At 37.1% G+C, this 12,600-nt stretch overlaps 1 protein-coding gene across 2 annotated transcripts in view; it reads left to right on the plus strand.

Moving 5' to 3' along the window:
• Window positions 1-12,600, plus strand: part of Arhgap32 (Rho GTPase activating protein 32) — a 230,203-nt gene that overhangs the window by 148,851 nt on the left and 68,752 nt on the right. For both annotated transcript variants that reach the window (XM_076924591.1, XM_076924592.1), the window contains 2 exons: window positions 400-522; window positions 2,776-2,853. In XM_076924591.1, the coding sequence (XP_076780706.1) occupies window positions 400-522; window positions 2,776-2,853 (201 nt within the window). The remainder of the gene's footprint in view (window positions 1-399; window positions 523-2,775; window positions 2,854-12,600) is intronic.

Raw genomic sequence — 12,600 nt, forward strand, 5'->3', positions numbered from 1 at the left:
GATTATGAGAGTTAAATTAAAGTGTATGCATTATATGCACAGCACACTTACTGCCCTACATTAGCTACCTAATAAGCGATAGGGTTTTATAGGGTTTTGTAGATTTGGGGGCTGGGGCATACACATGCTGCAGAGCCCGTGTGGAAGTTAGAAGACAACTTTCAGAAGTTGCTTCTCTTCCTTCACCAGGTGGGTCCAAAGGGATCAGACTTACCTCATCAGGCTTGTTGCAGTGTATTTACCTGCTGAGCTATCTTGCTGGTCCCCAAAAATGACAGTTTTTTTTTTTTTTTTTTTTAAAGACTTTTGGGCCTTACCACCTCTCTAAATTGAGTTTTTATTTGTGGATAGACAAATCCATGTCTTTGAGCATTCCATGGTACTTGATTTTTATTTTAGATCGACAATAAGGGAAACCACCTTCTAGTTCACGAGGAGTCATCCATCAACACTCCTGCTGTTGGTGCTGCTCACGTTATCAAGCGGTACACTGCTCGGGCACCCGATGAACTGACCTTAGAGGTAAGGAATTAGGCACAGTGCGTTGCTCTCTGGCCCTGGCTGCCTGTATCACTAGCTGTTTTAGTAATTCACTTTATTTAGAAAAATAAAAGCATGAGAGGGTAATGGAGGATGATTGTGTTCCGAAGACAAGGTATACATGTACAAAACTATAACGAAACCCAATAACCCAATAGTTTGTGCGGCAAACATGTGCTAATAGAAATTGAAAAAAGAAGTAGACCGCCCAAATCAAATTGTTTATCATGGGGGTGAAGCATGTCTGTCTGGTTTTCATGTTTAGTCTCTGCATTTATGAAAGTTCTCTGTGCAGTAAGTAACTAATAGATGTGTGTTGATTGAGCTAATAAAAGAAACAACAGTACAACAGTTTTACAATATAAACTAAGGACTTTTCTCAAACTAAACTGTTACGCTTTACATATAAACTGCAAATATTAAAACATGCCAGGACTCATAACAAACTTTGAAGACTGAGTGTAAATATAATACAGCGAATGTCTGCACATGGACTGTGGTAGTAACAGTCCCTCTCAGACATAGTCCCATCCTTAGAGCTGTCGGCATTTTCCTTTCTTTTGATTCTTACTTTGGAACTTTTCTGTACCAAAAAGTTAAAATTTGTCATTAAATAAATCTCTATTAAGACATTAATTTTAAGTGGCTCATGCTTTTGGTCCCAGCAGCTGGGAGACAGACAGGCTGGTCTCAGGGTTTGAGGCCAGCCTGTCTATGTCATGAATTCCAGAGCATTTAGCACTAGTCAGACCTTCTCCATTGATAGATAGATAGATAGATAGATAGATAGGCAGGCACACAGACAGAAATGTTGAAATGCTTCATTATAAAGTATCAAATCATTAAACATTTAAAAATGTAGGAAAGTAAAAAAAAACATCATTTCATCATTTCAGTACTTAATAATAGCTTCTTTTTAAGTTTAATAGTTTTTAAATGTTTTTATTTATTTTAAAGACTCTGAGAATTTCCCATATGTCTACAGAGATAGTGACCCATTTTTTCCCTTTGCCTCCTCCGCAGTCCTCCCCAACACTCCCCGTCTCCGATGCCATGTTCTCTTCATAGTACCCAGTTAGGTCCAATTACTGCTGCCCAGATGTGCATTTTCTTTGAGTAAAAAATATAGGTTCTATTAGATATGTAATTGAAAAGTTTTGTGATTATGATTTTGTTCATTTGTACAAACTTCCACACTCGCCTTTTACAGTGAAGAGTCTGATCTTTCAGTAGAGTGTCAGCAAGCATCATCTGCTGATGCAGCGTCATCAGGCTCTAACATGAACTATGAACTCAACTCAAACTTCTTCCACTGTGATGAAATCAGATATGTTAGGTACTCCATGTTGTGTTTGTATGTACATGATAATCAGTTTCAATAGATACTACTATTGTAAATATGTGAATTTAATGCTATCTTTTCGAGATGACTTTGATCTCTGATTGTGACAGCAAGAACAAAATTCAAAAGTTCCTTAACAGATGTCTCAGTAAAATGAAAGTATTGTTGACTCAGAAATGCATTTATATACATAACCCAAGCGTCCTGGCTTTGCTGTCTACTAGAGTGCATATTGTTTACCACACAATTTCATGGCTGTCACTGTCCACCAGCATCTCAAAAGGACAAAATTTACACTGACTGCCTGTTCTTTGTACCATGGCAAAACAAAACCATCAGAAATCAGAAAACGTGTTCTACCAGAAGTGATGGTGGTGGAGTGATACCTGAATTTAAAAATGTGCTATATTGGAGCTGTAGAAGTGACACAGTGGTTACGAATACTTGGTGCTATAGCAAGGACCCAGATTCAGTTTGTAGAACCTATATGATGGTGGTTCACAACCATCCATAGTTCCAGTTCCAGGAGATTCATTGTCCTCTTCTGATCTCTGCAGGTACCAGATGCACACAAGGTTCACATATATACATACAAGTGTTTACTCATATGTTGAAAAATACATCTTTAAAAAACATATTGTACTAAAATCTGGTTTTTCAGAGTTTCCATGTCTGTTTCCTGGATCAGTTTGTCCTATTTAACTTTCAGTAGAATACCTTTGGTAAAAGGTTAGAGTATTAAAGTTATTTTTAAAAGTCAATATGTTTTCCTAGTATTTAAAGCATAAAATAGTACTTTGCTCTCTTATACAATACATATCATAATTACAGATATAACAATTGGCTTAAAATTTATCACAAAAATGTTTTACTTAAAATTTTGATTCTCGTAGGTGGGAGACATCGTTTCTGTTATTGACATGCCTCCCAAAGTACTAAGTACATGGTGGAGAGGCAAGCATGGATTTCAGGTAAGAACAAAAACACTGAGTGTGGGAGAGTTCAAAGAACATTTTTTCTGTGTGTTTCTATAGTGTAGCTGTTCACAAGCTGTGTCGGGAGACATTGTCAGAGGTGTGGTTTGCAGTGGTGGGAAGATGTGGGTGAAGGTAGTGTTAGCTTTGATCCCTGCATCTAGTCGTGCTGTGCTGGCTTCCCCTCTGCCTTCCCTTTCATTCTTGGGCTGACTAGAGCCAGAGTTTTGGGCGGTCTTTGGTCTGAGGACCAGTTTCCAGGTGTTCAGAGATACGGATTTGCCTTGCTTCTAACAGTTTTAAATAATGACTCACATATATTTTCCATTACAATTGTCTCAGTTTCATAGTTTTCTATAAAATGAATATTACAGCGTATAATAACTCAATAACAGTTGATGACAGAAGAGTAGAATCAGAAGCTGTCTCCTTTAACTTTCCACATATGCCTCAGCAGTTTGAGATGTGACAGTGACGTCTTTTACTAGTCCATAGCTCTAACTACTTGGCTACTTTATCCCAATAGCATCCTAATGACCTTACACTGATATTTACTTGACTTCATTTAATCTTTTAAAACTACTTAAGGTTACCTCTGAAAATGTCTTAGAATTATATTTTTTATCTGCACCCTGTGGGTTTTAGGTTTTTTATTTTGTTTTTGCAGGGGTCTTGTAATTGGTAGTTGTGCTTTCTTTATGAAACTGTTACAAAAATATATAAAGTTCATTATACAGTTAGAGGGTTTTTTTTAGCTATATAAAAATTCTGATTATTACCTTTTTATGAAATTGCATATTTAAAAGAGGTGTACAGGTAAAACAGTACAGCATGGCAGCTGACTGAGCTCTGGTACCAACCTGCTTGTCTCTTGTTCAGTGCTATCTTGGGGATAGTTTGTGATGCTATGTGACGACAGGACTGTATTTTACCTCATAGATTTGTCCTGAAGGTTAACTGTGAACACAGAAATGTTAAGTACTTATATCAGTCTTAGTGTATATGCTACTTTGCTCAATAAGTATTAATACTAATGTTGAAACTTAGATGTCTTTATTTGAAGATTGTAGTTTTCTCATTTTCTTTAGAGCACAGGCAGCAATTTAATTTCTTAAGATCAGAAAGCAATCCGTGTCATGCTGCTACACACCTTGTTTGTGTGATTGGAGTTTTCTTTCTTCTAATTTCTTCAGTGTTTTGAGTAATAAATGCTTTTGATGAAATCTCAAACTGGATAGGAGTTAATTCCTGTCCCAGTGAGATGGCTTAGGAGATAAGACGTTTACTGCCAAGCTTATCAGCCTGAGTTCCGTCCCTGGGATGTACATAGTGAAGGAGAGAATCAGCTCCCAAGACTTAACCTGTCTTCCACCCATATGCCTTGACATGCATTCATTTGTGAGTGGGGCTAAAACAAGAACTAACCAAAACCAAATTGACTTTAAAATGAGCCCTAGTTTGGTCTTGGCATTACTAAGCTTTCTTCTATATAGCCTTAGATAGGTTTCCTTTGGTCTTATATTTCACATTAAAGTCAGAAGTTCTGCTTATAATTCTCACATTCTCTTTCAACATCTTGATTGTAAGATTATGATAATAGTAGCAATTTTCCCTCATTTAAATAGCAAATACATGTTGAGTAGTGAAGTTATATACTTTCCTGATTACTTTAATAAGACTGACACAGATTAGTTTGTCAGACTAATTCTTTTTAAGGTTAGTATAGGAGACTGGTGATTCAGTAGTCCAGAGAGTTGGTTCAGTAGTTAAGAGCACATTGCTCTGATAGAGACCCAAGTTCAGTTCCCATCACCTACATCTTGTGGCTTTCAGTCACCTATAATTCTAACTCAAATGGATCTGGTTCCCTTTTCTGGTCTTTGTGGCCACACATATTCACACATTCAAACATTTTAAATACTTTTATAAAAAGTATACAAAATTAGTGTACATTAACTAGTTTAAAACTAGAAAATTAACTTATTGTCAGTATATATTATTCAAGATAAAATTCTATCTATCTATCTATCTATCTATCTATCTATCTATCTATCTATCTATCTATCTATCTTTGAGGCAGGATCTCTTTACATAGGGAATTATCCCTGTCTGTCTGGAACTCACTATGTAGATCTGGACTGACTGCGAACTCATAAGATCCACCTGCTTCTGTATCCCAAGTGCTGAGACTAAAAGCATGTGCCACCAACCGTGCTCAGCAAAAATTAAAAAAATTTAATGCAAGGAGATTTACATTTGTCAATAAAATTTTGTTTATATGGATTTGTCATTTTCCTTGGCTTCAGAAAGGTGACTGAGTCTGTAGATGACATTGGAATCTCCTCTAAGAACAACAGTTGATGAGGTACCTATAAAACCAAGAACAAATCTTCAAATGTCACTGTCAAACCTTTTTTAAAAAGAAGCCCAGTATTTTAAGAACAGGCTCATTATTTCTTGCTGTTCCCACACCAGTCATTTGTAAGAGTGTATGTGGCCAATTGCATAGAGAAGTGAGTGGGAAATGTGTTGGACATCTTTGAGGGAAGTGTTACTTAGCATTTCTTATGCAGCTTTTTTAATTAAAAAAGTCTTCCAGGTAGTTATTACCTCCTACTGTTGTGAAGAGAAGATGACTTTTATGAGTTTCAAATTCAAGTTTATATATCCCATTGCCTGCAAAGCACCAAGTATGGTTTCTAGATTCACGCTCCACTTTTAGTTTTTATGCTCTAGAAAAAAAAAACAACTTTCGTTTTCAACCAGCAAGGAATGCAGGAAAAGCCAGCCAGCAGCAGCCTGGGTGTGTACTGGTGCACTGCTGTTTAACTGTGCTGACTTTTATGTAAGATTAATGTGTCGTGTGCTGGGGAAGGCTCTATCTGCCAAGCTCTTCCTTCCTGCTCTTGCTAGATAGTGTTCAGTCCTGAGATGTGGGAGCCTCAGCATAGTTAGCAACTATTCCAGGTTACTAGTGGGCTATATTTTATATAGTTGTTTATTATAGCAAAACCTACCCAAATTTTGTAAACTTTAAAAGCATTTAACAGTTTAAAGGTATTAAAAGAATGGATTCCTTATAAGAACACTTTGATGTTACCCTTTGTAGAAAGTCAATATTTAGAGTTTTAAATTTCTCTAATATAAGTCATGCTGAAGGTCCTTTTATTTCATACATTCTAGTATAGATAGGTGATAGAAATTCAGAAGTTAAACAGTTGTGTGTGTGTTGTGTGTGTGTCATTCTTTTATTAACATAGCTACTTCTAAGTTTCACTCAGTGCTTTATTTGTATATTATATACTGTGTTTGTTTTCTAGGGCTATCATATCAAAATACTACAGACTGGGCAGTTTAAATTCCAGAAATATATTTTCACAAGGTTCTGGATGTTAGAGGTCTATGACTAAAGGAGCTATCAGATTTGGTTTCCTCCAGGGTCTGTCTCCTTGGCTTGCCCATAGTTTTCATCTTACTTTATCCTCACTTGGCATTTCCTCTAAGTGTGTGGGTATCTGTGTCCTAATTGCTTTTTTTTTTTTAAATAAAGATAAGGATTAGATTTGCCCCTATGAGCTCATTTACCATAATTAAAAGCTATTTCTAAATGAAGACATACTTTAAGATATTATTCAGCATAAAAATTTGCGATTATTAAAATAAAAGACAACCAGTCCCAAGTGGAGAAATAGGTTCACTTTAGGAGTGGTCAAAGGTATATCTCATACACATATTTGATAGAGAATAGGGTCTTCTGTAAATTCTCAGGGCAAAGGCAGTCAGAACTTTGGATGTTGGCCATGCCTGCTAAGAGACTGATGTCCTTATAAAGGAGTCATTGGAAAGCTTGCTGGGGAGGTATCCTGTCTTACTTCTGTTGTCAGGTGCATCTGAAAAAGGCCTGTGTCAGGCTCACAGGCTAGCATCAGGATCTCTTTGTTGTGGCAGAAGTTCCTGTGGCACTGGAACTGGCACTGCTCCAAGGCACAGAGGACAAACAGGCTTAGTGTCCTCTTTAGTGTTTCCTGTGAAGGAGAGTCACAGGCTCATCTTGTTCTCTGGAAACCTTGAAGGGATTCCTGAAGCAGTGCTCAGGTGACCTGTTGAAGTCTTTGTCAGAGGAAATGGATGACTGGCCATACATTAACAGTACATCTTAGTCAGCCTGTGGTGCCATGTTGCCTCTGCACATGGACTTTCTCAACACTAGAGAAGAAACCACATAGGAAGTGAAGGGTGTGGCCTGACTTTGCTTAGCATGGCCGTGACATGGGTTTTCATGGGAGTCTTGGTTACCATGTGCATGACTCAGAAGAGGGGCAGAGAGGAATGAGGCTGTAGTCTGCCACTTCCTAGTCTGAAGACAGAGTCTGCTAGGATAGCATCCTCTGAACACTGCTGGGACATCTCTGAAATGTCCACACTTCACTGTAGTTCTGCTCAGCTTGGTGAGTCTTCTCTTTTTGTCAAGGACCCACTTGTGTCTTGTCTCCTTTCTGACCACATGGCATGACAGGATTGATCTCTGCATGGAGTTCTTTCCTTATAATTACTATGAACTACCTATGCAGCTGCTGTGTGGTGAAATAGTTTTATCTTCATTTATAAAAACAATTCGGCTTAATTTTTAGTAGAGTTAGACTTTAGGCTAAAGTGAGCAAATAGTTCAGTTTTACAGAATTATTTACACCATAATTTTTCTGTTATTTATCATAGCTTACAGTGCAGTGACTATGTGGCAAACACAGACTTTCGCCAACCCTCAGCTGTTGGCCGAATCCACCTGCAGCACACAATAAGCATTTCTGCTAGAAAGTGGTCTAAGGAGGATAGAGGGGCTGGACACAGTTTCTGTCTCACGACAACTAAAGAACAATTTTGGCTATGTTTATATTGCAGCTAGTGAACTAATATTGATATACTATTTTAGCTGTAGTCTAGTGTTTAGATTAGGATGTATAGTGTTGATATTTAGTCTGTGGGTTTTGACAAAGCATATATATTGGTCATTAAAGCTTCCTAAATAATAGTTTAATTATTTACAGCTTTCCTATGCCACTTATGCCTTCCTTCCTTGAACCCATGGTAAGCATAGGTGTTTGTTGCACGCTGATAGTTGGAATCATAGAATTCATAGCCTTTTTTCTACACATGTAGAATTCATACACATAATCATTTCTTGTATTTCCATGTCCTCCAGCTCATTTGTTGTGTTCTTTAAAAAAAAAAAAATCCTCCGGGTGGTGGTGGCGCACGCCTTTAATTCCAGCACTTGGGAGGCAGAGGCAGGCGGATTTCTGAGTTCGAGGCCAGCCTGGTCTACAGAGTGAGTTTCAGGACAGCCAGGGCTACACAGAGAAACCCTGTCTCGAAAAAACAAAAACAAACAAACAAACAAAAATCCATTATTCATTGTTATAGATACGCTGTAGTTTATGTATCCATTGACCGACTGAAGGACACCTTACGGTTCCTATGTTCTAGCAAGTATGAGTAAAGTTGCTGTTATAGTCACTTGTAGGTTTTGTGTAGATTTTAAGCTAAAACACTGAATTCTAGAAGTACAGCCCCCAAATACTGCCTTAGTAGTTGTAGGGTAGGATGCCAGACCCCTGTGGTATATTTTGTCTCTGTATATACTAGGTAAATTCAGGTTGTCAGCTGGTAGTTGCTTAAGACCAGCAATTAGCTGCATTATGCTCAACACATTTGTCCTAGCCAACCATAATTTGCTATGAGAACAGAAGGGTAAGTTCATCCATGTGTTTAAATTACACCAGGACTCTTTTTTCTTTAAACTTCTCGGAGTATGAAGTACGAAATTATTATATTAACTAAAATGATTTGAAATTCTGAAATGTATAGGTTTTGTCTCCTAAGGAATATATTGAATTATTTATCTTTGTTTTCTAAGGTTTTCATTATATTACATACTTCAGGTGGGAGTATCATTTTCAGATTCATGTTCCTAGCTGTAGAGCACTCTTGGGATTGTGGAAGAAGGCCTTAGAGCCCCTTTTCCTTAGGTAAAAGGTATTATGCAAGCATACTGATTAACATCTTAGATCATTATTAGTTTAAGTGCAGTGTTGTCAGAGGGTGGGTTTTTTTGTTTGTTTGTTTGTTTGTTTGTTTGTTTGTTTTTTCCTTTCCCTGTCTTGGGATGGGCTCCACTTGCATCAGAATGGCCCAATGTGTTAAAATGTGTTAAAGCTAGATGTTGGTATTAGCATCTCAGAGCATGGAACAGGAAGGAGTCTATGTCTTATAGCAAGTTCTACAGATGATTTGCATGCACATGTGAAGCCCACTGATTCAGCCTCCACAGATGAGAGGAGTCAGTACAGTTCAACAGTCATTCTGTCTTCCCAACTCATGGGTGTCTTCCTTATGTACCTTGGCATTATGGCTAATTTAGAAGATAAAACCCCATTTGGAAGTGTTAGCATTGTGGTATACTCGTGTTTTCTTAGTTCTCCCCAGGATGATCAAGGATCACCTGTTTTATTTTTTAGTTATTCCAGAATACTCGTGAAGTGTTTCTGTCCCTCACTCCATCCCCAAAGAGAAACAAAAAGGAAAAGAAAAAAGCAACTTGTAAACACTAGTACTGCCTTTACTTAAGAGTTTAATTTAAAATGTAGGTACTTGGAAATCTTGCCCCTCTAACAAAGCACCTATAAAAAGTTAAATTTTCATAACTCAAAATTGGATAGAAAAAATGGTTCTTTTCTAAAAAAAGTAGAGAAGACATATCAGTAACAATGAATTTCATTTAGAGCATCACATAGTTTCAAGAGCAGAGGGAATACTTGGTACATTAGAAGCCATTTCATCCAGTGCATATGCAATCTGTTTTAAGTGCTTTTCATTAACCTTTAATTCTCACAACTTTAGATTCAGATCTTTTTATCATATATGGAAAAAACTTAAACAGCCTATTGTTCAGTACAGAGCCCACATAGAAACAGACTTTTATCTAAGTAAAGAACAGATAGATCACAATAGCAGTTAATGAACAGTAGTGACTTCTGCTTGTCTACTTGTAAAAGTCATGGATTTCTGCTGTAGATGACAGTGGGCCATCTGGTTCTAAACTGTTATTTAAGTGATAGGAATCTAGAGACAGGACCAGGGAGATAGCTCAGTTATTAGATTGCTTTATACACAATCAAGACTACCAAAGTTCAGATTCCCAGAATATAGGAAAGGCTGACTGGGTGTGGAAAAGCTTACTGGGTGTGGGAGTGGGACCTTGCCTCAAGATTAAGGAGGAAGAGCTATTACGATTTCCAATGTCAATCTTGTCTTCAAACGCACACGTACATATCTATGCTAGCATACATGCACACCCCCACACACACGCAAATAGGCACATACATTCAGGCAAAGTACACACGCATACACATATACACAAAGAAAATATCTAGACAAAGAAATTTAGATAAATTGTTTTGCTTCATAGAAATAGTAAATGTGCAATGCCGGCATGATGAGAAGACCACAAATCCAGAACTGAGCTCTGACTCTGCATCAGCTCTGCCTTATGTCACAGACATGTAAATTTTAGGTGTTTTCACTCATTGCTGACATATACTGTTTTCAGGTTGGTACCATTGTCATCACTCATACTCAGTGATGAGTTTACCGCTCCCTCGCGCCGTATTTCTTTACACCATCAGAACATATCCTACCAAGTGCTGGCTGACACTTCCAGTCTCACAGAAGCAGTTGATGAGAAAGTTATGTGTAGTAGTTATTGAGTTCTTCAAACCCTACATTCTTCCTGCTTGATAAGTGTCTTCTAAGACTTTTTTGTTTGACTCTAAAATAAGTTAAAAATAATACCTCTACCTATGCGCATAAACAATTTCAGAAACAGTTAAAACTTTCACACACAAAGATTTAAGCAACACAATTTTTGTCTTTAAAACACACAATATTTAGACATATTTACCTAGTGCTCGAGAGCTTGCTCCTTTAAAGGGAGTCCACAGACTTAATGGCATTTAATGAGAAAGCTTAACAAGGGCCATTTATAATTGCATCAGAAAATACAGTCTTAAAGCTATCTCTAAAAAGAGATGTGAATGATGTGTATTGCTGCCTAATGAAAGACAGCCCAAGTAAACGTAAAGATGTACTGTGATTGTGTGTTGCTAGGCTGTGGTCTTGAGCTATTCTTTCTTCCCAGATTGATCCTAGTTAAAAATCCCCACCAGCTCTTTTTGTAGAAATTGATGAGCAGATAAAAGAATTCAAATGGTAACACAGAGGATGTAAGATAGAAAAACCAGACGCAGTGTGAAAAATAACCAGTTCAAGAGCAAGCACAAAGTGAAGCTCTGCATAGAACGTCTGTACCAAGAGCTTGTGATATTGATGCAAACCAAGCCAGCTTTAGTGGAACAGAATAGAGTCTAGAGATAGACCCACATATACAGCCTAGTGGAACAGAATAGAGTCTAGAGATAGACCCAGATATACAAGGAAAAGTGATTCCAACAACCCTCAGAAGTCAGTTTAATTGAGGAACATTTTGCCTCCAAAATGAACTTTAGTTTATATGTTGCATCAACAGTGAAAACGGACTCAAAATGAATCACAGACCCAGAAGTAAACCTTAAAACTCCTCAAATGAAGGATAGGAAAAAATGTCTATGGCTTTGGAGCAGGGAAACATTTTCTAAATGTAACATCAAAAGAACAATATACATTTAATTTTATCAGATTGTAAAATTTGTACTATTTACAAAGCACCATAAAAAGAATAGAAAGGTAGACACAGACTGGGAGCAAATATTTGTAATAGTTTTATCTGATGAAGGACTTGTACACAGAACATACGAAGAATTCTAAGATGCACTAAGAAAAGAAACTTGGTTTCAAAGATGCACAAAAATTTAGTACATATACATAACCAGAAGAACTTGGATGACAAACACATCAGATTTTCAACACAAGTAATGCTTAGGAAAGCACAGTAGAAACAATGATGTATAGCCCCATAACTCAAGTGGCAAGGCTGAAGAATTAGAAATCTTACACAATGCTGGTTGGAAGGTTCGGCTGCATGCTAGTTTTGTTTATACTTTGATGGATTTTTAGGTGAAGTATATACCTCTTGCATTTCTTAATAATTCCATTTCATTCCTAATGAATTACACAAGAAGAAAGACTATGTTCATACAGAAGCTTGAACATGAATGTTTATAAGAGCTTTATATCCAGTAGTCTAAGACTGTAAATGATTTTACAGTTAGATTAGTCTGTGATCTACAGAGTAATGAATAAGGGTATGATAGGATCCATACAATGAAGATTTGCTTAGGATAAAAGGATTTAATAATTTATGCATGTAGCAACATGAATGATCTTCAAAATAATTATGCTGTATAAAAAGAAACAGCACAGCTTTATTCCATAGGACTTCATTCATACGAAGTTATAGGTAGTTCAAAGTGATGTACAGTTGTAGCACCCAGGGGTTTCCTGGCAGCAAGGGTAGAGGGGGAGATGTGAGGAAGGAGTTACAAGGAAACCTTCGGGTTGATGATATTTGTATAAGCTACCTTGACTGTGTTATCAGAACTTGTTATGACGTGCTTTTAAAAGTATGCAGTTCATTGTTTACCAATTGAATTCAAGAAGAGTAAAAGAAAAAAATTATATTCAACCAAGGTGAAAAAAAATTGTCTCCTCCATCCATTTACTCTTCTTCATGTCACTTTGTATTTGTTATTA

This window comes from Arvicanthis niloticus, chromosome 26 (assembly GCF_011762505.2).
Source record: "Arvicanthis niloticus isolate mArvNil1 chromosome 26, mArvNil1.pat.X, whole genome shotgun sequence".
Taxonomy (NCBI): domain Eukaryota; kingdom Metazoa; phylum Chordata; class Mammalia; order Rodentia; family Muridae; genus Arvicanthis; species Arvicanthis niloticus.